The sequence below is a fragment of the Polypterus senegalus genome, chromosome 3 (assembly GCF_016835505.1).
Source record: "Polypterus senegalus isolate Bchr_013 chromosome 3, ASM1683550v1, whole genome shotgun sequence".
NCBI classification, from domain to species: Eukaryota; Metazoa; Chordata; class Cladistia; order Polypteriformes; family Polypteridae; genus Polypterus; species Polypterus senegalus.
In genome coordinates, this window is record NC_053156.1 from 92,289,141 (window position 1) to 92,316,442 (window position 27,302).

Consider the following 27,302-nt stretch of genomic DNA (forward strand, 5'->3'; position numbering starts at 1 on the left):
GTGTAAAATATTTGGCCATTTCGGTACATTTGAAAGCAACAACCGAACAATTCAGCGGCAGCCATCAACTCACATGCAGAACCATAGGTGAAGGGCTTAAGCATTTCACTCTTATAGTGCTCCTGTGTAGTATAATTATCTCCTGTACCGTCATCAGTCCACACCTTGAACCTGTCCCAGTCATTCAATACATAAGACACAATGTTCCTCTGGATATCAAGAGTGAGCCTGATATGGCCGTGCAATATGTAACAAAGAGAATGGAAAAGGCAGGTGGCATCTCCGGGCATGGAAACTACTCGGTAAGTAACAGTTTTTTGATCGATGGTGATCACCTCAATAGACATGTTAATGGGGGTACGGTTGGAACGGTAAAGGAAATGGGTACCTGAACAATGTAAAGTAAGTCTAAAATACCAACACAATAACTATAATCATAATAAAAGAACAATAAAACAGCGGAGAACCCGTAGATTAAATAAAAAGGCTGCAGTTATCAGCAGGGAGATGTGAATACTATAGCGAAGTAAGGAAGGGAATGTAGAGACCGGAGCAATGGACAGCCTTATATAGACACAACGTGGGAGGTATGGTGATGGAAGACCAAACGTCGCCTCACATGGTGACTGAGCTGCAGGCTATGGACGTATATATGTACGTAAGTAGGATTCAGTTAGCGTTGGGAACTCGCATACCAAATTTCTTGAAGATGGACCCATAAGTAACAAAGACCGTTGGAAAGTTCAATATGGCGGCCGACAGTGGCGTCATACCACCGAAATAAGTACTTACATTGGTTTCGGTTAGCGCAGGGAAGCCACCTACCAAATATCGTGAAGATGGGGCCATAAATAAGAAAGTTCAACATGGTGGACGTTGTTGACCGGTATGCGTAGAATTTCAAAATGAAACCTGCTTAACTTTTGTAAGTTGTAAGGACTGAGCCTGCCAAATTTCAGCCTTCTACCTACACGGGAAGTTGGAGAATTAGTGATGAGTGAGTGAGGGCTTTGCATATATATATATACATCTTGCGTCTTGCATCATCACGCCTCCCACGTAATTGAGTGCCTGCCCATATAAGGTAAATATTCGCGGGTGAAGGACTGTGCTTAGCATATTCATAAGTAAGGCTGCTGCGCTACTCAGCACGCCTCCCATGTAATTGACTGCCTGCCCATATAAGGCCATTCTTCGCTACAGTGTGTTCATTCCTTTCCTTGCTTCTCCAAGGAAGCAGCCTTCTCACAGCTTCTGCACTGTTTTATAAACGAACGACATATAAGAAAGTCCTTTTTCCTTGCTTCACCAATGAATCAGCCTTTTTATTTAATCCCAGGTTCTCCACTGTTTTATTGTTCATTTATTACGATTGTTATAGTTATTGTGTAGGTATTTTACACTTAGTTTACTGTTCAGGTGCCCATTTCCTTTATTTAATCCGCGGATTTTCTGCTGTTGTTTTGTTCGTTTATTACGATTATAGTTATTTGATTCCCTTTCTTTGCCTGACTACCTGCCCATATAAGGCGCTCCGCAGTTTTTTTGTGAAGCAGCCTTTACACAGCTTTTTCGCTGTGTTATAAACGAACGCCATATAAGTCTGTCCTTTCTCTTTGCTTTGCGGTTCTCTACTGTTTTATTGTTCGTTTATTACGATTGTTATAGTTATTGTGTAGCTATTTTGACTTAGTTTACTGTTCAGATACCCATTTCCTTTATTTAATCCACGTGCTCTCCGCTATTTTTTTGTTCCTTTATTTCGATTATAGTTATTTATTGATTCCCTTCTTTGGCTGACTGCCTGCCCATATAAGGCGCTCCGCTGTTTTTTTGTGAAGCAGCCTTTACACAGCTTCTCCACTGTTTTATAAACAAACGGCATATAAGGCCGTCGTTTTTCCTTGCTTCGCCAACTAAGCAGCCTTTTTATTTAATCCACGGGTTCTCCGCTGTTTTATTGTATGCAGGGTTCCCACGCGTCCTGGAAAACCTGAAAATTTTGAGGGTTATTTTCGACTTGGAAACTGATCGAAATGGCCAAATGTCCTGGAAATAATCTTTCTTGTCCTGGAATTTTATTTCTATTTTCGCTTTTTAATTTTTCTGTTTGAAACAGCTTGCTGTTCGTAAGTCTAGATATGATGACAGCTGAACTAGGTCGTGGCCTCTACTGCGCAATGTCTCCACCTACTGAGACATGTATAGGCAGTTATATTTGAGTTTTGACCCTCGTTGCTCTAGCTTGTCAGTAGCTGACAGGAGAACAACAGAACATCAGTTCATCACTTGAAATTTCTGCTGAGTGCATGACTGTAAGTATGACCACAGTGCATATGGTGAAACTGACAGTTTTGTTACTTCATATCGTCTGATGTGGACCCAGGTCGCATATTAAACATGTCAAGTAAATTGGCGATGCTAATTTCTGTTAGCCTGTTAATGGCAATTCCCATTAGGTGTTAGCATAGTGCTAATTGTCTAATGACAGTAATCAGAATCAGAATACTTTATTGATCCCGGCAGAAATTGCTTAATCAATCTAAAATCATTTTGTAGGCCTACGTGGTCCCACTGTTAAGCAAATAAATTCAGTGAACCAAACCTAAAACAGCACGAACACGATAACAGTCTTAAAAAGATTTAGACTAAGAGCTACTGCTTTCATTTAAAACAAATAGGGCTTAGGCTACTTGAAGCCTACATCTAAATGCCTGTTCTTGTGTGTTTTTGTAGGTTCGTGTGATATCCTTGCAGCCGAGCAACCGCCACATAATAAATATTACTTGGCTTGTGCCGTTTATTTGCACAACTGAACACGCTTAACAGCTCCTGGCACAACTTCTTATTCTAGCTTGCTTCCATTATTCCACAGAACGTTAGCTCCCTCTAGAGGAATTATATGGGTATGCTTTCACATTAAGTTTACCACAGTTATTGCCTACAGAAAATCTGTACTGGATCAGTATTTCTATTTAGCCTACATTTTTGTACATTACTGTATTTAATGCTTTTGACACTAATAGGCAGTGTTGCAGGAAAAATAGTAGCATATAATGGTTAATTTAGAGAATGTATTTCTAATTACAGAAGTGAGGGAAAGCAGAATCATGTCAAGGAGGTGTACGTTTAAGGAGGAATGGAAGATAAATCCTGAATTCAGGGACTGGATAGGACATGTGACAGATAATGTACATCGGGCATACTGCAAAATATGCAAGAAAGCTTTTGATGTAGGCAACATGGGCATTTCTGCTGTTAAAAGCCATGCCAAAGGACAGGGACACAAGAGGCTCATGTCAAGTCAAGGCACAGGACCACGCATGACTGATTTCATCAATCAATCTCCCACCCCCCAAAATTCTGAAGCTAGCAGACAGGCAGCAGAATCAGAGAGTCAAGGAAGCAGCGAGGTCCAGCCATCAACTTCTGTAACTCCACCTCAAGCTACACCCACAATCGGAGCTCATTTTTCAAGTGAAGCTGTTTTAGAAGCAGAGATCCGCTGGGTGATTAAAGTGGCCCTGTCCAAACATTCTTTCAATTCCTGTTCAGATATGGGTTCATTGTTTCACCTGATGTTTCCAGATAGTGAAATTGCCCAAAAATTGTCATGTGGTGCAACAAAAGCAACGTATCTGATGTGTTTTGGCCTTGCACCATATTTCAGAGACAAGCTAGTGAAAGACAGTAGACAGTCCAACTGCTATACCATTTCATTTGATGAATGCCTCAACAAAATAACAGAGACCGAGCAGATGGATGTGCTTGTGCGGTACTGGAGTGATAATAAAGAAAAGGTAGTTGCGCATTATCTGCATTCCCAGTTTCTAGGGCGCACACAATCAGAGAAGCTTGTTGAGAGCATTAAAGTTTCCCTCTCTCCACTTGATCCAAACAAGCTCCTGCAAATCTTGATGGATGGACCAAGTGTCAACAAAACATTTTTGAGATTATTTGAAGAAGACAGGTCTAAGGAGGCCCCAGATATTAGAAGCTTGATAAACCTAGGAACCTGTGGTCTTCATACAGTTCATGGAAGCTTCCAACAAGGCGAAAAGGAAAGTGGATGGAAGATAGGGAATTATGATAGAGAATAGAGATAGAGATAGAGAATATGTAGCCTTCCTGTCTGCAACAGCAAAAAAACTGCTGGACAAATGCCCTTTGAATTATGCAGCAGTAAGGCACATGGAATGCCTAGATCCAGTAACTATGATCAGCAATGAAAGGCGTGCCATCTCCATGTTTGAGAAGCTCTTAAAGCTGCTTCTTAACGCCAAATGGCATACAGCAGAGGACTGTGACCAAATCCTGAGTGAGTACAAGATGTTCCTCACTGAAATGGTGCAGCACCATAAGGAAGAATTTCAAGGGTATAGAAGTAGCTCCTGTCGGCTGGACACATTCATGGGAAGATTTGCTGGTGACAAAGCAGAGTACGCAATTCTGTGGAAATCAATGAAAGACCTGTTCACATTGTCACATGGGCAAGCAGCGGTCAAAAGAGAGGGTACTCTGTGAATAAGGACATGCTGGTTACAAATCTGAAGGGAAGGACTCTGATGTCTCTTCGCCTAATCCAAGATTCTTTGACTGGTGGCTCATTTGATGGAGTATTGCCAAAGCCCCTCTTGCAGCATTGCAGAAATGCCAGGATGCGATATGTCCAATACCTTGATGATGAAAAAAAGAAGAAAAAGGAAACTGAAAATCACAAGCAAAGAGAAGAGCTCCGCTCTGAAATCACAAAAGTGGCAGCAAAGAGACAGAAAATAATCACTAGCATTGAGGCAATGCAAGAAGAAGCAGATGCAATGGCAGAGAAGGCTGAGAGAAAACAGGACTTTACACTGCTCACAAAATCTAATGCCTATCGTAAAAGTGTTGCTGAAAAAAAGAAAGAGGTCATCGGTCTGGATGCAGTTTTATCAGACCTCAAGGAGCAACACCAGCATTGTTTCAAAACCTAGGCCTACACCAGATGCCTTTTTCATAGGTTACACTACAGTGACTTATAGATTGTTTTTTTTCCAATATACTGGAGTTCAGGCTCTTATCCTTTGTTCCTAGTATTCTTTCTAGTTTAACCAAGTTTTCAACTCAGGAATTGATGGCAAGGCTATCATGATTTAAAATGGATGTATTTTGCTTCTTTTCCCACAAAGATAAGTTCTTTATTATAGTCTTTGTTGTTGACTTATGCAAATTCTACAGCTGCTGTATTCCCAGTAAAGCTACCAGTTGAAAGTTAACTCTGACTTTGTTTTGTCATGTGCCAATTGTTGCATATATTAGTGTTATAGGCATCATACACATGATATAGGCAATAAATTGCTTTATGCAGTTTTGTTTAATACAAACATTGTACATAAATTTATTTGATACAATGACATAATATGTAATATGCAAGTAACTTTTACTGAAATTAGGTCACTATGGTAGCCTATTTCATGGTGTGATCAACAGCTCTATACTGAACATTATGGAATTGCTCAGTATATGTCAGTGTTTCGATAGTTTTCCACAATCCAAGAGGCATTTATTTCTTTAAAAGAGTTTTGCAGTTTAAAACAGTGTGTAACAAAAAGAGGTCAAACAACTCCATTATACATCAGTGCATTAATTGGTGTTGCCATTATGTAATTTAGAATATCGGTGACACTAAGTTCCTGCATAATCAAAGAGAAATTAAAGTGGCGTTAAGCCTGCGACTAAAGTACTGTATGACCAGATCCTGTCATGAATTTCCGGAAAAAGCTCCTGGAAATGTCCTAGAAAATGGTTCCTTAAAAAGAGTGGGAACCCTGTGTATGGAGCTCTTCCTTCTTTTCTACGTACTGTCGTCACAGTCAGTTCATGTGATTACGTGGAAGGCGTGATGATGTCACACGCAGCTCCGCCCCCATGGCCGTCGAGGTAACGTCCATTACAGTATATGGAGAAAAATAGGTTCCAGTTATGACCATTACGCGTAGAATTTTGAAATGAAACATGCCCGACATTTGTAAGTAAGCTGTAAGGAATGTGCCTGCCAAATTTCAGCCTTCTACCTACACGGGAAGTTGGAGAATTAGTGATGAGTGAGTGAGTGAGTCAGTGAGTGAGGGCTTTGCCTTTTATTAGTATAGATATGTCTATTTGTATTTATTCTAATGCTGTCGGTAATTAAAAAAAAAAACACAGAAAAATGCTTGTTGTCCAGATACCTTTTAAAGTAATTTAATTGGATGGAATAACAAAGGCAGCCAGGATCTGATTACTAAGGAATTTCGTGAGTTTCTGATTATAATAGGGTACATTCATCCCTAGCTTTTATAAGATGTTTCGGAATAAATGCACATTTGTTTCTGAATATTCTAGTTTCATCCCACATCTAAAGACAATTGCATTAGTTTAATTGGTAACTCTGAATTGGCCTATCATTGGTGTATGTGCGTAATTGATCCTCTGTAAAAGTTTGGGGCCTGCATGGTTTTTAGTCCCACTGGCATAGGTTCCACTCTTTTTTAATCCTATATTGGAATTATTAAGTTTGGAAAAATGAATGGGAAGATTATAGAATTATAATGGTATACCTTGAAAGGGGAAAATAATTCACAAAGGTATGCATTGCAAATACAAAATAGTTTATTTGCCTTGATTAATAACACATAAATTACTAATAACTGTAGTAACATAATTTTGAAATTGGTAAAGTCTATATTTGCTTATAAAGTCTAACTATAGTTATATTAATTTTCCTGTTTCCCCTTCCACACTCAAGTATTTTTGGGCTCTTACATGTCTAAGAATGAGTAGTTTTCTGATTTCTTTTTCTTTAAAACAGCTAAGAGATAGCACTAGTTCTTATAAAATTTAATAACAGAAATGCAATAATAATATTGCCTGTGCATTAATGGAGATTCTCAATTGAGTTGACCAGAAGATAAATGGAAGCCAGAATGATTGTACGTTCATGCGGATTGTTTTTAATAAGCGTGTTATTTAGTTTATCAGCCTGATGCTGTAATACCTCCCAACCTTCTCTGCTACACAAATTTGTTAATGTCTTTTTTTTCTTTCTCCAGGAACATTGATTCCCCCCAGACATATCTTTATTAAACCTCTAGAAACTCACAAGTTCCAAATTAGATTAAGAAGCAGAAATGGAACTAGTGGAATGAAAGAAAATTGAGTGAGTTATTGAATTCATGCCACATTGTCTCAAGATGAGATATCCGGAATTATGGAAAGGCGATATGTGGCCCATCTTCACTTAGTAATATAACATTGTTGCTAGATTGGATTGACTGCCCTCTTGGCTTTATGGAAACTTAAAATGTGACTTTTTTTTCCCACATTCCTTTCACTGCTTTCTTGCACATCTTATTGCAGCATGTTATAAACCATTTACATGTTGTTCTTATAGAACTTTTTATAACATACTGATTTATTTTACTTTCCAGACTGTGAGTATATGATGAGGAATATAGTTAGTGATGTAAATGCTTCTGTCTTGTAAAGAGACATAACATATATGTATAGGATTGACATAATTAATTTCTTTAGTTCCAATTATATTATTATAGTCAAGAAGAATAATGTGTATATTGAAAACACCTGAAAAGTATGTTTATTCTTATTGTTTGGGTAAGGATGCTGACACATTGGGCTGCTGTGTTATTGTGTGATTTGTAAAACTTCCCAAGTCCGTTTACTAGATTGGTCTACTCCTGCTCCATAAGATTAACATACACACAAATACACACACGTAATGAAATCCTAGCCAGACAATGACTCGAGTCGTGCCCAGTTCCCAGTCACTCCACAATTTTCCACAATATTCCCTTCACATAACTACATATAATAGTGATACTCAGTTGCCTGTCATTCTTTAGCATGCATAATATTAATGCCTAAATGCCAGTCGCTTTTAGTACTTGTATTCTACATAGGGACTTGCTTTATGCAGCATTAACAATGTACAGGTGTCAACGGGACGCATGAAGACTTAACATCCTTTGGTTATATGCCACTTATAAACCAAGCAATGTTTTACCTCTGCCACAGTTCTTCCTATTGAGGTGTGACCTCTCAGCCTTGATAACCTTGCAACAATGAGCACATGGCAACTCCTCTTGCACATGGTGCCTTAATATTTTCAGTCACTAGATAAAAAGACAAAGTGTAGAAATGTAAAAGCAATGTTGTATTTATTAAAGTATAAGAAATACAAAAAGAAGAAAAGTATAATAGAAAATAAAATGGCAAAAGTCTGTATATAGTCTTTGTAAAGCTTACAGAAAATCAGTGTTGTCGATTATTGTTGATTTAACAGTTGCCTTTCTGTATAGGTTTTGTTCTCTGACATCCTGATCAAGTTGTCTTGTGTCTCAGTCTCTGACATTGCTCCTTAAGGAGTTCCTCTTTCATTGCCTCTCTGTCATTCAAACAGGTTCCTATTATGTTGATATTTCACATGGTTTTCTGGGACATACAAAATTACACACATTTGATTGTCTAGCTGTTCTTGTGTTAAAAGTCTTTTGAACCTTGATCACATTTTCACACTATTTCCGCTTTCCAAGTTATAAAGTGACTGAAGCACTTTTTAATCCTGTGACATCTGAAATTGTGTTCTATTCATTCCAACGTTAAATTGTAAACAGATGCACTAAAGTTCCAAATTACTAGTATAATACATGAAGAATGTATGAGAGAGAAATACTTTCAATGTGAATTGCCTCTGTAGTTTAATTGCTTTTAAGAGTCCTGTAAAGTTAGGTCATCCAGGTTTGTTTCAGTAAAATTAAAACTTAATACATGTAGTCTGTAACTTCAAAAATTGAAGATTTTACACTCTAGGCCAGCTGCATTGTTACAAACTTTGGTTGGAAAACATTTTTCCAAGTGGCCAAGCTGGAAAACTAAATAAAGGGGTGAAAAAAGTCAGCTTTCAATGACATAAAACTGATAAGGATAATCTATTGTACTTGTACGCTACTACTGGGTTTTTTTATTGTTATTGTTACTGTCGCCACTTTAGCCCTTAATAAGATGAGCAGAAATAGAACAATTGAGAGACAGATAAATGTGTTACTTTTAAGTTGTGTTTAGTTACCCCCTGACAATGGCTAGATAATTTGTTTAGTGTAAATGAATAAGTAATAAAGCAAACAAATTTGGTGAACTTTTTACTAAAAGAATCAAACATATAGATGTTTACATATAGTTCAGTATGTAGTGTCAATAGTAACTCAAACTTGGCAGATTTAATTTTCAGCATATTGTGGTCTATTCTGCTTAGTACTAGAAGGTCACATGGACCACACTGTGCATTTACAATGTCTGGTAGCACAACAAGGAAACTCCGCTATTTATTCCATGTTTTGTGCTTACAAATATTGATCTTTCCAGACCTAATCCTTGGAAAGAAAGTGTGCATATTTCCCCAATGAAATACTTGCTTATTTTATTTGGGAAGAAAAGCATAAAATCTCATAAAAAGTAAATGCACAAAAGTTGGGGAACTATAAGGAAGGGAAACCATTAGCAAGAATGGAAAATGTGAAGCCAGACTGGTTGAATAAAGCATATTACTTAATATACTTTTCTTAAATTCCGCATTCTTCCCCAGTCCACGTGTAACAGGAGAGCTTTTACTTTAGTAATTTAATTCCTTTCTTCTCGGTACTGCTCCAATGCACCCTTCGAAAAAAAAATGTCGAAATAGATTCCTGTTTTGGCTTCCTGATGAATATTGGGAAAGTACAGAAACAACTCCTTTGACAAAAGCTCTTGACGGTGTACTCTGTTAAGGATTCTACATACTCTGAAATGCATTTCAAGCAGCAGTGACTTTAGGACCAGAAAAGTGCAGAGGCCTTGACTGCCATCACATTAAGTCTTCAGAATATTAACCTCTTATTCACTGAGGGGTTTTTGACATTATTGAGACTTAATTATATACCCAAAAATGAACAGCTGTTGTTGTTCTTATGTAATAAAGAAGCTGCAAATGGCTGAAGAGTAGTTAATATATATAATATACACTCACCTAAAGGATTATTAGGAACACCTGTTCAATTTCTCATTAATGCAATTATCTAATCAACCAATCCCATGGCAGTTGCTTCAATGCATTTAGGGGTGTGGTCCTGGTCAAGACAATCTCCTGAACTCCAAACTGAATGCCAGAATGGGAAAGAAAGGTGATTTAAGCAATTTTGAGCGTGGCATGGTTGTTGGTGCCAGACGGGCCGGTCTGAGTATTTCACAATCTGCTCAGTTACTGGGATTTTCACGCACAACCATTTCTAGGGTTTACAAAGAATGGTGTGAAAAGGGAAAAACATCCAGTATGCGGCAGTCCTGTGGGCGAAAATGCCTTGTTGATGCTAGAGGTCAGAGGAGAATGGGCCGACTGATTCAAGCTGATAGAAAAGCAAATTTGACTGAAATAACCCCTCGTTACAACCGAGGTATGCAGCAAAGCATTTGTGAAGCCACAACACGCACAACCTTGAGGCAGATGGGCTACAACGGCAGGAGACCCCACCGGGTACCACTCATCTCCACTACAAATAGGAAAAAGAGGCTACAATTTGCACGAGCTCACCAAAATTGGGCAGTTGAAGACTGGAAAAATGTTGCCTGGTCTGATGAGTCTCAATTTCTGTTGAGACATTCAAATGGTAGAGTCAGAATTTGGCGTAACCAGAATGAGAACATGGATCCATCATGCCTTGTTACCACTGTGCAGGCTGGTGGTGGTGGTGTAATGGTGTGGGGGATGTTTTCTTGGCACACTTTAGGCCCCTTAGTGCCAGTTGGGCATCGTTTAAATGCCACGGGCTACCTGAGCATTGTTTCTGACCATGTCCATCCCTTCATGACCACCATGTACCCATCCTCTGATGGCTACTTCCAGCAGGATAATGCACCATGTCACAAAGCTCGAATCATTTCAAATTGGTTTCTTGAACATGGCAATGAGTTCACTGTACTAAAATGGCCCCCACAGTCACTAGATCTGAACCCAATAGAGCATCTTTGGGATGTGGTGGAACAGGAGCTTCGTGCCCTGGATGTGCATCCCACAAATCTCCATCAACTGCAAGATGCTATCCTATCAATATGGGCCAACATTTCTAAAGAATACTTTCAGCACCTTGTTGAATCAATGCCACGTAGAATTAAGGCAGTTCTGAAGGCGAAAGGGGGTCAAACACTGTATTAGTATGGTGTTCCTAATAATCCTTTAGGTGAGTGTATAAAACAAAGTATTTATATGAATAAAAATATTTCTTTATGCCAATGTCAACTAAATAAACCACACAATAAATAGGTGCTTCAGGGATTTCTCTCCAAAAAACTGGATTTTGCAGTAAATAACCAAGATGTTTTATGATGCACACAACCCTGGTATCAAGTTTCTTTTATGCCCAAAGCTGTCCGCTGTCTAGATTTCATATTGTCTTTGTTAACTTAGAGAAAGCGTATGACAGAGTACCTAATGAGGAGTTGTGGTATATTGTTTGAGGAAGGTGGGAGTGCCAGAGAAGCATGTACGATAGTACAGGATATGTATGAGGGAAGTGTGTCAGTGGTGAGATCTATGATAGGAGTAATGGGTGCAAGGTGGAAGTGGGATTAGATCAGGGATCAGCTCTGAGCCCTTTCTTAATTGCAGTGGTAATGGACAGGTTGACAAACAAGATTAGACAGAAGTCCAAATACAGTGGACCATTGACTTACGAACTCAATTCGTTCGCATGGGCTGGTTGTAACTCAAGTTGGTTGTAAGTCAAGACTGTTTTTCCCATAAGAAATAATGGAAATACATAAATGACGTGATCTGTAGCAAGAGCAAGGAGCAGGTCGACAAGGCCCTGGAGAGGTGGAGATATGCTCTAGAGAGTAGGAAAATGAATGTCAGCAAGATCAAGACAATATATGTGTGTGAATGAGAGGGAGGTCAGTGGAATGGTGATGATGCAGTGAGTAAAGCTGGCAAAGGTGAAGAAGTTTTAAATACTTGGGATCAACAATACAGAGTAAAAGGGAGTGTGGAAGAGAGGTGAAGTGGGTAAAGAGTGTCAGGAGTGGTTTGTGATAGACTGGTACCAGCAAGAATGAAAGGGAAGGTCTATAAGACAGTAGTGAGACCAGAAATATTATATGGGTTGGGGACAGTGGCACTGACCAAAAAACAGGAGACAGAGCTGGAGCTGGCAGAGTTAACAACAGAATCCCCGAAGCCTACGAAAAAAGTCATAATGCTGGGCCACCTTATATTCATTTGCACCTCTTCATCAGCATCTTTTTTTTGCAAATATGTCAATCAGCACTGGGAGCAGGCAGCCTGACGCAGCTGAAGTCGGACAGAAAATTCTTCCAGTTCATGTCTGTTTATCTGGGTGTGAGGTGTTCGTAATTGTACAGGGTAAATAATATATCGTTATTTAGAATACATACATTTCAAGTGTGTTCCATGTATACAATGATCTATATGAATGTAGAATGACAGGAAATGTGAGGCAAGAAATGTTGAACACATAAACAAAACAGAAACTTTTTTTCATGTTATAGTAATAATGACAAAATGTTGACGTAAAGTGTATAATGTGTGAAGACTAAAGTCCAAATATCAAATAAATACTTTCACAAAAGGTATAACGAAACAAGTGGGCTTTTATTCATTAATACACCTGAAGAAAAAGAAATTGGTTTAGGGTACAAAGCATGTATGTCTGATTGTCTACTTTTCACCATCAGCAAAACCATTGAATTGGTCAATGACTTACATTGCACCAATGAACCTGTACAATTGGTCACTATTCAGGGTGCAGATGTAGAGGTGGTGCACCGCTACAAATACTTAGGGCTTCACTTCATTTACAGGGTGGACTGGTCTAGTAACAATGAGGAGCCATATAAGAAACCTTTAGATTTTAAAAAGTCAATTCTTTCTTTATGTGTCAGTTCTTTGATTTTATTACATTCAGCAAAAGTATGCTGGCCATAGCAGAATACACAAGGCTTTTTAAATGCACAGGAATCATTAACAGTTTTTTTGACCAAGGTTGCTCAAGTCCCCTTTTTCATCAGCATCAGAAATACTTGTGGTAAAATACCTCCCGATCTCTGTCTGTACTTTTGAGGAGACCTGCTTTTGTCAGTCTTTTACTTTTTCTCTGTGTTACCTTGTGAAACATCTCCATAAAAGGGATCCATCATCATCCTTACCTGACGAAGTAGAAAAGTGATTAGGTGATTAATACCTGCCCTTTTTGCTTCCTTTTCTCTAAATTCAAAGGCCCAGCTTCGCCACTTGTCTCGTAAAGAATATGGGATCTTAGAGATTATTATGCGAATATTTGGATTGTTGTTAAATACATCACGACTCCCTGCACTTTTCATTGCATCCATATAGCTCCCAAGAAAGGATGCATATTCTCTCAGGGCTGCACTATCATTTTGTTTTATTTGAGGCCACTTCAGTGCCCTTTCTATGTATTCATTGGCTATGAATACTTCATCACCAAAGTAAGTTTCAAGTTGCTTTCTGGCCTTTTGATAACCTTGACTTGATGGCAGTCACACACAGCCTTTAACTAAATCCTGAGCAGGACCTCTTGTGAATTGGATCAAATAATCTAATTTATCTTGAGGGTTTTCTAACACATCCCCAACAGCATTATCAAAAGCCCAAATAAAGTCTGCATAAGCCAATGGGTCACCTGAAAATGAAGGGACCTGCTTGTGTGGTAATTCACCACGTGGTGCAGGATTTATCCTTTGTTTGGTTCGCATTTTAGCCATTTCGCTGATTGCATTATGACATTCAGCTTGATTTTTTTGGCATTCAGCTTGATTCTTCTTATATTTGACTAGATTCCGCGCTAGCACGTCCAGTATATACAGGTAATTTCTGGAGCTCTGAGTGTCATTTTTTGCGCTAGTTGTGGATAGTTCCTGCCTTTCCACTTTAAGTTCACGTAGCATTTGTAGGATACTATCGAGTTCCGTCCGCTCAAGTGTGACTGTCGAAGAAGGTGATGATGCAGCAGCGTTTTTCTGGGCTAAAGAGTCACATTTAATATCAAGAGCGCGCTTTAACTGAGAAGAAGCCTTTCGTACTTTTGACCTTGTGTGATCCCATTCTTGCAATTGCATCTCTTCGAATTGATTAACTGTTCATCAGATGTTTGTGTTAAAAGGCTATTTGTATCTTTCAGCCATGTCGGTGTAGCGTCAATAAATTTATTCCAGATCTTAGAGCTTTCTGCGAATGTTGTTTTCTGTTTCTTAATCATGCTTTCTTTAGTTAGCGCTGGTAATAGTCTTTTATTCAGCTCCTCAATCTGACTGTGCGTCTCACGAAAGATTTCAAGCTTTTGCGCTACTTCTAAGTGATTTTCTGAAGTGTCTTTAAGGCTTTCGATTTCAGCCATAAGCTCAGAAAGCTGATCTTTCCTTCTACTTATCTGATCTTTAAGATCTCCAATTACATTCTCTGGCTTTGAGTCCGTACTGAAATCACTCCCGACTTCACTTGAGTTATGCTTAGACATTGCCATGACAGCATCTCGAGTAACTGACAGTGTGTTTCCTGACAGAAACAAACGTCATAGTCGTACACTGACAACAAACGAATTCCTTACAGCAAGGCTTCCATGACTCCGGAAAAAGCACAACCGATCATCCACAATGTCTTTTATAATATCACAGTCTCTTAAACCTTCTCAAGTTCAGGTACGGCGACCTTGCTTTCATTTACGATCATGAAGAGATAGAAGATAAGAGCACAGTACCTCGAAATGACTCGGTTCTTTTTCTTTTGTTGACGAGTTCTGGAGCAGAAGCGTCCTCTGTCCTCAGATGGTAGATTCCAGTTCAAGTTCAAGGCCTTCAGGTGGCAAGTTTTCTGATGAAAATGTAGCTGCGTTTTTCCAAAATGACCAAAGTTCAGCAGCTCTAACTCAAGTTTCAAAGTAAAACAGTTAACACAAAAAAGAAAATTAAAATAGCAAAAAAGGAAAAAAATTCATGTTAAGAAAAGTTCAGTTCTAAGCTTAATCTTGTTACATTTCAAATTGTTACTATTTACTTAACATTTCTGAACCATTTCAAAATGGTCAGAACACTGTATGCTAATCCCATTGCTGAGCTGAAAATGGGTCTTTCAAGTCCCTCTTTACCTGGGACCTTTTCTAAACACAACAGAATCTATTATCACACTGTTTCTCAGTTATAGTAAGAAGGTTCTGTCTCTTACTAATTTATAGGGAGATATAAAAGACTATACTATTGTCTATGACTATGGAAGAAATTTATATTCTATTCAAATTAAGCAAACATTAATATGAGTTTAACTTAAGCTTAATTTAAACTTTAACTTTCTAAAATTGGCTCTTAAACTGTTATTTTTTCTGTTTTTTAAACAGTTTTCTTTCTTTCAAGAGGTGAATGCATTAAGAGTACGAACATACAGAATGAGGTGGAGACACATAAAATTTGAGAATCAACAGCATTAGGTAATGGGGCTGACTAAATATGAGGAATAGTAGTATTCATTGGTGTCATATATAACATATGACCAATGTTCATAAGTAGAATTGTAATGAAATGGTAGGTGTAGTCCTTGAATGGTGGCCTGCCTTACTTGTTGAAAGGTTTCAGTTCCTACAGTGCCTATACAAAGCGTTCATCCTGTTTTAAGGTTTCTCATTTTATTGTTATACATTATATTTTTATTTGAATCACATTGGATATAATTTGACTTGTTTAGCACTGATCAATAAAAAGGAGAATTGTATTTAGGATTAGGCAAGTGAAAACAGCAGGCTAAATGAATTACAAATATAAAATGCAAACTAATTGATTGCATATGTATTGTTGTATGATAAGAAAAGGTGAAAACCTCCAAGGGGGTGAATACTTTTTGTAAGCACTGTATATAATATCTCTACATGTGTGTAACATCTCTGAATGCATGTTACATTTGTGTTTATTTGAGTTCACTGTGATGACCACACATTTCTCACACTGCCTTAAATTAGCTTGATATTTGTGAGCATGACAATGTGCATGTTGTTGACACATTAGGTATTGGCATCTGCTTTGTATCTGTTGGTGACAGTATAGTCTTCAAGTTAAATTCATGTGTATCTATTATGTGAATCCTTTTAACCTATTAATGTCTATTAACCAGCCTGAAATCCAATTTTATAAATAATCACTTATTCCAGCAGTTTATAACTTGAGGTCTAATTTTTGGTGTGAAATAATATCACGTGTTTTGAAAACCTAATTCAAGCATGTCATATACTGTGTCTTACTGTATTACACTGATATTCAGCAGGTGCCCTGTATGATAAATCACATCTTTGAGTACTGTTTAAATGGTCCATTGCATGATCTTAACTCTTTATTAAATACAGATCTATAAAACTTTTCCTACATACTTTCAATTTATCAGTACCTAGAAGCACAACATTGCCATCTGTTGGCAAGAGAAAAGCATCTTTTATGTTTCTGAATGTATCCCATCAGCCACTTAATTAGTATGACAGAGAATTAACAGAACGCATACTGCAGACAAGAGTTAATTTTTTGGCATCAAGTTTCCAAGGTTTGATTAATCTATTCAAAATGGACACATAACTTTTCCTTCATTTTGGCTATAGAAGCAAATGCAAAACCAGTATCTTTACTAACTCATTCATTTATTAGATTATGTAAGTCATTAATCTGGATCTTGATGCTAAATTGATTGAAATGAGTTGAATTGCTTTGGTGAACGAGAATTGTTATCTGTATTTCGCATGAGAAGCCACATGAGTGCTTCTTGTACTTTTGAAATTGATTTTAGGTTGGCGATGTCACAGTTCATGTTTCTAATGCTAGATTTAGAGTCTTTAGACTTGATATTTCTTGCAGTCCTAAAACTTATGAGTATAAAAATACCCAAAGGCTTTCTTTTTTATGATGATCACATTCTGATTATCCTGTGTTTCTTTTTTTCCATAATTGATTTGATAAAGGGCAGTCCTCATAACCATCTCCTAGATGCGCACTTCAAATACAGACCTCTTCAGCAAGTTGATTGTGACTTTTCATAATCGTGCAAAATACAAAATGAAAATTCAATGTAAATCATGTTTTTGATCTTTGACGACGTATAATAAGCATACAGTGGCCTATTAAAAAAAACAGTGATTTTGTTTTATTCAGTTAAAATATATAACCCTTAAAGCAAATACAAAATGTTACGAATGTACTTTAAAATAGGCACCTGTCAAAGTTGTTGTTTCTCATATGATAATATTCATTTTAAGTCACCTGTCAGTTAAACAGCACTCATTATATTGAAAATGTGGTGTTGGTCAAAGTGTTTTGTTTTGTTTTGTTTTTTTTTTGCAGCTTGCAGCCTTTTAAATGAAAGTTACATTAGCACCTTAGTGTGTCCATTTGACCTGAAATAAAATATTGTCACCAAAAATATGCAATTTCGTTAGATTTATGGTAAAAATGGTAAATGGCCTGTATTTGATATAGCGCCTAACTAGAGTTCAAGAACCCCCCTGGGCGCTTTACAACACAACAGTCATTCACCCATTCACACACACATTCATACACTGGTGATGATAAGCTACTATGTAGCCACAGCTGCCCTGGGGCCCACTGACAGAAGTGAGGCTGCCGAACACTGGCGCCACCAATCCTTCCAACCACCACCAGCAGGCAAGGTAGGTTAAGTGTCTTGCCCAAGGACACAACAGCTGCATTCTCATGCCGGAAGCCAGGATCGAACCTGCGACCCTCCGATTGCTGGACAACCCGCTCTACCGACTGAGCTACTGCTGCCCTGTTATCATTAAAACAGTATGATAATGGTCACAGAAAAGGAAACAAAGTAGTAGACAATTTTTGTGCTTGCGAGTCCTCACCTGCCTGTTTAATTTTCCATCTTTTTCCCTTATGCTTTAATGCTGCCTTTTCCTCCAGGTAACGTTTTGTAAATCTGAACCTATTTCATCCTCAATGAGTCGTCTGGTTTAGTTTTGACTTGAAGGATTTTGTTACTCTGTCAGCAAGTCAATCATATTTTTAGAGAGTTTCACACACTTCTTCCAGCGCACCATACACTCTTAACTTCTAATGCACCACAAATAATGATTAGGCACTATGACCTCAGTCTTTATCCCAAATATATCAGTTATTATGGACTGTCTGTCTCTAGACTACATGATATCATACTGGAGTGTACCTCCTTGTCAACAACAATTACACCTCTGATCTTCTAACTCTGTTTGTTTTTTTTGGTTTGTCCTTTCTCAAACTGAAAATCCATACATGATCATATAAGTGAATGGCAAATGATAAAAATGTTGTGCCTTGGGGTCTGTCAATGATCTGCTTTGAGATGACATTCCAGAGTTGGGAGGACTATCTTGATCAAAGTTGTTACAATGTTATAATAATAATAATACTAATAATAATACATTTTATTTGCAGTATATAACACCTTTCTCATGCTCAAGGCACTTCATCGAGTTTAAGAAAGATCGGCAGGGTATACAGTATATAGCATTGTACTAAACCAGATAAATAGCCTAACAGACAACATTATTGATGGTTTAGCACATACGCATACAGGTTACATGAGCATCTTGACATAGAGGTAAACTGAGAGAAGGGTAATAAAGTAAGTTAGAGCTAAAAGCCTTCCTGAACAGATGAGTTTTGAATTGTTTTTTAAAAGAATTCATGGAGTCAGCTGACCTGATTAATTTCGGTAGGTCATTCCAGAGTCTGGACAAATATACAGCTGAAGGCCCTGTCACCCATGGAGTGTAGATTAGTGTGGGGCACAATAAGATTGCCAGAATCCACACCACATACACTACAGAAAGACACTCAGTGAATAAAATGAGAATAAAAATGGCTTATTCACAGATGTTTACAAAGATTGTCATAGTTTAAAAAAAAAAAAAAAACTCACTATCTCTAACAGTAGTACTCAGTGCTAAAAGAATCATTTCTTTAGTCTTGTCTTAAGTGGAGGGAATTGTGTGCATCTCTTATAATGGCATTTAAATCTTTGCTGAAAATGAGTTGGTGGCAACTCCTCAAGACTGGCCCAAAATCAGTAATTGTTTCAGTTGCAAGGCCAAAAATGGTGAAAACATTGATTTGTCTGGTTTCTATTTAAATGTCTGCTAATAGTGAAATACAATGCAAACCATGCTAACCATATACCATATTCTGTTCTCTTTTTAAAACTAACTTTCTTTATAGTGAATGTTAGCAATTTCATTTAGCCAAACATTTTAACCAAACCACCTCTTTTAATTCTGAAAAAATCTTATTCTGTGGCATTATTGATTTTTTACGAAACTGATGTTTGTTTTAAGCATTTTGTTATATTTTACAAAAAAAGTAACTTTTAATGAAATAACTTCAGTCATTAGCATGCATCTTTGAATATTTAATTGTTGAATTGTATCTGAAATATATTTTTCTTTTCCTTATAAATTCATTTGCACATAGAGATATTGCATTCTTTTTATATAGACATTTGTATCTTGGTGTATTCATCTGTACTATACATTATCATTGCTGTATACCATGAGTAATAAGTTTGTGTTTACGGATTGATAATGATTTGCTAAACTAAGCGATTTTTACTGAACTAACAGCTTTTGAAATATCATTCAGTCTATAAATAATCATTGATCTTTCAGCTTGTTTTTTATAGTAACTGTAATTGGTTAGCTTGAGATACTTTAAAAATATTATAGTAGGTTAAAAATTATTGAATATAATAATGCAATGTATTTCATAACATGGCATTTATCCTCTAAGGACAGGTATCAGGTTTTAATAAAATATGAAGTAATTTTAAGAGAAGTCTTTTAAAATTCAACATGGCAAATTCAGAACAGGTCAATATATAAATCTACCTTTACTTGTTTAATTTCATTTTTCACCATTGACAAATATTCATTAAACATTTTTTTAAATACTAATAAAACCTTGTGTCAATTTAGCTTACCTGTTTAATTTAAAATTTGTAGTACGTAGAGTATTTGTTTTTAAATGCTTTTCTAATACTAGTCTCTATGTCTTTGGCACTAAAAGCTACAGTGTCAATTGCCTTTGCTGATTGTGCTACAAAACAAAGTAAGAAGAAAGCGCTATTTCAAAGTGTCACTTAATTGAAAGCCTTAAGTTATAAAATGTTAACTGGAAGCAGACTGGCATTTTCAAATGTTTACACCATCCATATAATTTCCAACTGACCAGAATTGACTTGGTTGCATTATATTGCTTTTTTCCTGTCCAGCAAGCTACTGCACATTTTATATAAGGGCATGTATGTTACTGCGTCAGCACCTGTACAGTTAATGCTGAGTTATCCTTTAAGATAAAAGAAAATATATTTACTACTGATGTTTTATGTGCCCAAAACTTATATCCTGTTGTTCTGTTTTATACAGGTGTGTTTACAAACGCTCAGCTCAGTCACTTCAACAAATCTGTACAGCTGCAGTTCAGAATGTTCCCCTGTTATCTGTGGCTAAAGAGCGTCACCTAGCAATTGCAACAGTATTGTGGAAGAATTTCTTTCCATACCTCAAGAGCCTAAGGCTGTCACAAACACCACCTCCACAGCTTGCTGACACTGCTGCAGGTCAGTATGAACCACAGGGAGCAATCACACCTTCCTTTCATTTTTGAGAATGTCTAGCACCACAGGCAGTCATTGCAGAGCATGTGGCTGTGTCAGAGGGAAAACTCATAAACTGAATTATGCTTATATGCTTAACAGTGTTTCCTGTGAAATAAAAAAATAATATGCAGGTCTTCTGTTTGTTTTTCTATTTTTTTATGTGAACATGTTTATAGTTAAACAGTTTTAAAATAATGGCTTTAAGGATTAACATAACTCCTTAAATTCATTACTGGAATGCATTTTTTTTTTATATATATATATATTGTCAAACTGATGATGGTTGAATAAAATATTGAGGAAATCATCCTTAAAAATGAAATAAGTAAAATAGATATTGAGCTCTTTTGTTACTGTAAGATCAGTAAGGTGTTTATCTTAGCTAAACTAATATTCTACCTAGTAACTGAAATATTAGATCAGTACATTGATTCTCATTCCTTGAAAATATTTTCTATATTCTGGTTCTTACTGATGATTTGCTTTTAGCAATGAAATTATTGTTGTAAATAAGGCAAATATTATGTTTTTGTTCTTCAGTTATTTATATCAGAGTAATGCAGTACTCCATAACATTAATAATAAGAGTTGATAATTTAGGATTAGTGTCTACTAGTGAGTACAAAATATAAACCCATTATAATTTTAAATAATAGAATTGGATACATTTTGATATTTTTTTATTGATATAGTATTATGAGCTTATTACAATTTAATAGAATATTATTTTTTATTCTGAATATTTTTTGTATGCTAACTCTCACAGTTTGAACAAAACTACACATCTGTACTTACAGCAGACCAAAACGAAATGCTGCCTAGACAAAAATTCAGTCTAATTGTGGACCAGATATGTTTGTCTTGTTAAAATAGACACATTTATTTTTAAATAAATAAATAAAGAAGTAATAAAAGGTATATTTTCTTTCTGGAAATTGTCAAGATCATTTTAGTTTAGTTTGCTCATTATAGAGTATTCAAATCATTAAGTGGCATACACAACTTGTCAAAAGTTTACGTATGTTGTAAATATATATAGATAAATAGATATAGATATTTAACATATCAATAGATATAGATATGTACTATATAGATATATATAGATCTATATATATATATATATATATATATATATATATATATATATCTAGATATATATATATATATATCTAGATATATATATCTAGATATATATATATATATAGATATATATATATATATATATAGATATAGATATAGATATATCTTTCTAGAGATTATAAGGATGTAGGGGACCAGAGTATATCCTCATAGTAAGGAAAGCAAATCCAAAACCAGACCTGGACAGAGAGAATGATAATGATCCTAACCATAACAGTAATAATAAACAATAAATATACAGCTAATACCACAGACAGATCTATTGGTGGATAACCCTCTTGTGTCAATTGGAGAGAATGTTCACATGACAAACAAATGAAACCAATACTGCTACTCTTTAACTTCCAATAGTACTTCTCAAAATTATAATTTTAAGCTACACACCCAATTCTTTTCCAGTTCAATAACCTGATAGTACAGATGGGATAACTTTCCACTGCTAAAGGTTATAATTCTACTAATAGGCCTACTGTAATTTCTTAGAATTGTGAAGGGCAGTAATTGTTTCTCAGGTTGGCTGAGTTTTGCTTTGAAAGAAGACAACAGCATATCTCTTGAAAATAAACAATTATGGCAAAATTAAATAAAGTTTATTTATTATTTTATGGTCATGGAGACATGCAATATTTGTGTACAGTGAATTACTCACATTTCTAGAATAGCAGTGAGGTCCTCCCCATACCTTTTTAGTATGCTTTTTATTCTGAATGATTTTATTGATCTGAATTAAAAGCACAAGCCATAGTGAAATGAATCTCAGACCTTCATTGCTTTAAATTATAAAGTATAGCTTATTTTTTTTTACCAAAATTGATGCCTTTTTTGGTAATAACTTGGCTAAGTACAATTACTATTGCTGAAAGATAAACATAGATATACTGTCAACCCATATCTGTGGAAATATGATTTCAGAGGGATTTACTTATGTTTATTAAAGTGGAAGATTATTGTATACTTCATATTGGAGTATTGTTTTGTCTGGTGCTTGGCTATAAAGACAGGTATTCTATCTTAAGCTCTAATATGGAGTTTTTTTAATATCATTTATGTTTCTTTGTACCCCTGTTGGATTGAGGTCTTTAATAACTAGTATATAATAATGTCAGTAGTGAATATAAACCCACTTACAGAATGCTTTTCCTTGGGCTGAACATTTGATAGAAAATATGTATAGACCACAATGAAACAGTTACTTTCCCAGTGAAATACTGCAAAACTGCTCAGTCTTGGGAACTTAACAAGAGAGACTTTTCAGTATAAAGTGACTTAATTGTATTGGCCAAGTTGATATTTTAACTGTCAGCTAACTCTTGGCTTGTAAAATTTTTAATTCACACCTATTCTAAAAAATCCTAAGAAGGCTTTATAATAGAGCCTTTTGGAAACCGTAACTATCAATCATTGTCTGTGTGCTGTTAGATTGAATCAGGACCCTGGAAATTTTTTGAACTGTTTAAGTAAAAAAAAAAATGTAGCTCGGTGAAACAGGTGCTTGATGACATCTCTCACAATTATGGTCTTGGAGTTGGGTATGTTTTAGATAATGTAAGCTAAAGTAAATTCATATGGTGTAAGTGTGTATGTGTTCAATTGGATTTTTTTTTGTTTTGTTTTTTGAAAGATTGTGAAAGAATGTAGAAATGTTGTTTTTCTGTTTACTGTTGTCATCCATGGGTAGCTTGACCTCAAAGAAAATGTCTCTTTAAAAATATCCTTAATTATATATTGAATATGGGTATCACTGTTTGTGTAGTGTTGTTTAACTTATGTATTATACATGGAGTTTTCATAATCTTCTTATTTCCATATGAAAGGGGTAGCTCCTTAACACTGCCTGTGACTTTTTCTGAGCTTAAAAAGAAATAATTTAATAATGAGCATGTAGAATATAGTGTTATTAATGACACAATGTATAACAATCTAACTAGGCCCTTTCCAAAAACGTAGGGATTGATTGATTGATCAGCATATGAAAAAAGAAGATTATAAAAACAATTGAAACCATCAACTTTTACATTAATTTATCTTAATGAAGACGGTTTTAATAGTGTAGTTATAATAAGGAAATAATATTATTTTATACTGTAATATAAACTACATTTGAAGAGGAGCAGTTTTCACAAAAAATTATGATGTGATACGTTTTCAATGTAAGTGACACAAAATTCTATTCTTTTTTCAAATAATAATGTTTCAAATAAAATGTTTGTTTGAACTTCTGCTAAATGTATTTTTTCTGTTTAATCAAATTTATAATACTAAACATTTTTTCTTTAGGTTTTGCCTTGCTGGCAATGGACATGCCCAGCACAGCTCCACCTGACCTTCAACCTCAGCCATTTCAGTCAATTATGCAGAACTTTGGATGGGATGATATGATAAATCCTCATCTTGTTTCCAGATTCCTCAGTCACCTTATTCAGAACAAGTATTCCCATTTTTATTAAATAAATGCATGATTTCTCTGGCTTATAAATAACTAGGGTCCTTAGTTCAGTGATTTATAAGTTTACTTCATTATTTTAAGGTATTTTATTCACTATTTTCATTATTGAGATATTTCCAGTTGACTGCTGAGGATCAGAAAAGAAAAATTCCTGTTAACTACATTCTTCATATGTGTCCATGGTGGATTATAAAAGCCAAAGCCACAGTTCTGATAACCTGAACCATGTGACCGCTGTCCTCCTTCAGGATATCCTACTATATAATAAGTATATGTTGTGCAGTATAATAAGATGCAGATTGAATATGTGAATCCCAAGGCTCCCCATATCTGTGCCATTACTTTCCATGGACAACTTTGTCAGTGGCTGCAAGTGACATAACAGGATACCAAGAACAGAAATAGAACAGATGAGGGTCAAAATATATCACTTAACGGACCTGATGCTATACAAATAGCCTTATCAACAAGTCTTATAGTTTATTAGTGATTCTTTAGCTCAGAATTAAAAATGAAGGGTAATGGGGCATCCCTTAAACAAACAGGCAGATCATTTTGTAATTTTCAGGTTCTATGGATAAAGGCTTGACCTCTCACTGTGATTTTACTTCTTCTAGGAAGCATCAGTCCAGCATCTTGAGATTGTTATGTTCACTCTGTATGTATGCCTAGATAGACAGAACCCAAGCCAAAGTGTCCAGTAGGACCATTTTTTATGTTAAACAGTTGACATTTAAAGGCAGTTTTAAACTTTTCTGAAAGCCAGTTAAAATAAAATCACAAAACAATTTCAGGTAATAATATAATAATAATATACATGTTTTGCCATCTGACCCAATTTTCATTATTAATATAACTTTATCAAACGGTACCTCAGAAAAGTCCTACCAATACCACTGAGATATGCCATAATAAACATCACCTTTGTTCTTTTCTTCAACTTGAACTTCTGCTTGAGCATTTCTTGAAAATCATCGTTCTCTAAAGTTAACTCCTTAGAAGAGTTTTCCTTTTTGCCACTTAAATTAAAGGAGTCATTTTAAACAACCCCGTGTAAACTCTAGTCTTCAAAAGCTGTAGCTATAATGAGAAAAAAATACAGAGCAAGCAGTAAAATCAAATGGTACATATGAAAAGTCACTATAGATAGAGGAAACTTCATAATCACAATACTCTTGACTTTATGATATTTTGTTGTCTGTGTTTTCAGTGGTTTGAGCCTTTATTTTCTTAACTCAGGTGAATTCTGAATATATATTTGTTACATAATCCAACCTAGCTCTTTTGTAAAATATGGTATTTAATTTATTTTTTCACAGTGATGTTTTATCACATCTGGCTGGGAATGGATTTGCGTCATTCCAGACTTTCACAATTCGCTCCTGGTTTCGCTGTGTTCTTCAGATGCATGTCAGCAAAACACTTGGAAGTAAAGAAAAAGCAGACACAGGTTGTATAATTTATGAGGTCTTCTGTTTCTAGTGACAATGAGAACATGGTGAATATTTTTTAGATCTGCCAACGTTCAGTTTTCATTTGCAGAATTTGTACAATTTATAACAGTCACAATTAGTATATGCATGCATAAAGCAACACCATTTTACAGTTTAATAAATTCCACATTTTAATATAATACCTGCTTTTTGGTCAAGGTATATAAGGTACACTACTGGTCAAAAGAACACCTTACTTTTCCCAGTTTTATTTCAAATTTAATCATCTGAAATGCAATGAATAACCCAAATGGTGAACAGGTAAACAGTAAACTGCTAGAGGTTTAAATTTAAAGTTTACCGTGGGTTAGCAAAAACTGAAAAAAAGGAAATACCAGGGGCCTCATGCATAACAGCGTGCGAAGAATTCACACTGTAACATGACGTAACCACAAAAGCGGAAGTGTTTGTACGCACAAAAAAATCCAGATGCATAAATCTGTGCTAACGCCAACTTCCACGGTCTTCCATTATATAAATCCCGGCCAGCATGAAAAGTAACGCACATTCATGCGCCTGCTGTCGCTCCCCAACTCCTCCCAGAATTACACCTCTTTGAATATGCAAATCAATATAAATAGCCCTTAAGCTCAGCCTTCTGTGAAAAGACAATGGCAAAAGCACGGGGGAAAATAGAAGAATTTCAGCGAATACCAAGTGGAGGCAAGGAAAGACATACTATTTATTGGTTTAAAAAGTGGTATAAATAACAAAAGGAAGTTGATCGAGTGACAGAGTGTCGGAGAAACTGGAAAGCTCAAGTTCACAAAGTTGCACTGTGCCCGAAATAAAAAAGAAGTTGTCACATATCAAAGTCGATGTGAAAAGGCAAGTCGTAGCCCACCATCTGAGTATCATATGAAAGCTTATTAGGGTACAGAGGAAAAAAAAAATAGGCACACAGTGGGCAAAAAAGCACGAAATGTCAACTATAATTTTGAAATTTCCACCTTAATCACATAGTTTATTTTGTTATTAAAGTAGAACATCATAAACTTCATCTTAAAATTGTTTAATTTACTAGTTTCTCAAATCCCATCGTAACTAAAGTAGCACGTTAAATGCTTTGTTTTGTATTTGATCTTCTATGTGCTCTATGTGTGTACCACTACGTGCTTCAGGGCTTTCTCGTCCTCCGACAGGACACAGAATCCATTACATTCGTAATATTGCAGCTCTCTGAATAATTAAAATACTGAGATGTATATGTGATATCATTGTCATGATGATAGGAGTTAAAGCATGTTATTAAACATGGGAACACAGTGGCGCAGTGATTGCTCCTGCCTCATGCAAGATGCTTGCTTTGCTGTGCGCGACCTTCGATGAAATTATTTATTCTAGCAGTATTGTCTCTTTCAAACGTACTACCCTCCAATTCCTGTCCTTCCTTTTCTTTCTCCAAATACCCAATCGCCACGCAATCATTTCTGTAATAGACGTTAAGCCATCTGTAAGCTTAGGACAAAACTTTTAAGGAACATTGAAATATCTTCGTAGT

General features: G+C 36.0%; 1 protein-coding gene across 1 annotated transcript in view; it reads left to right on the forward strand.

The window, feature by feature from the left end:
- mms22l (MMS22-like, DNA repair protein) overlaps window positions 1–27,302 on the forward strand; it is a 148,406-nt gene that overhangs the window by 83,194 nt on the left and 37,910 nt on the right. Inside the window, exons 15-17 of the mRNA XM_039747602.1 lie at window positions 20,490–20,683; window positions 24,140–24,290; window positions 25,628–25,758. Of these exons, the coding sequence (XP_039603536.1) occupies window positions 20,490–20,683; window positions 24,140–24,290; window positions 25,628–25,758 (476 nt within the window). The remainder of the gene's footprint in view (window positions 1–20,489; window positions 20,684–24,139; window positions 24,291–25,627; window positions 25,759–27,302) is intronic.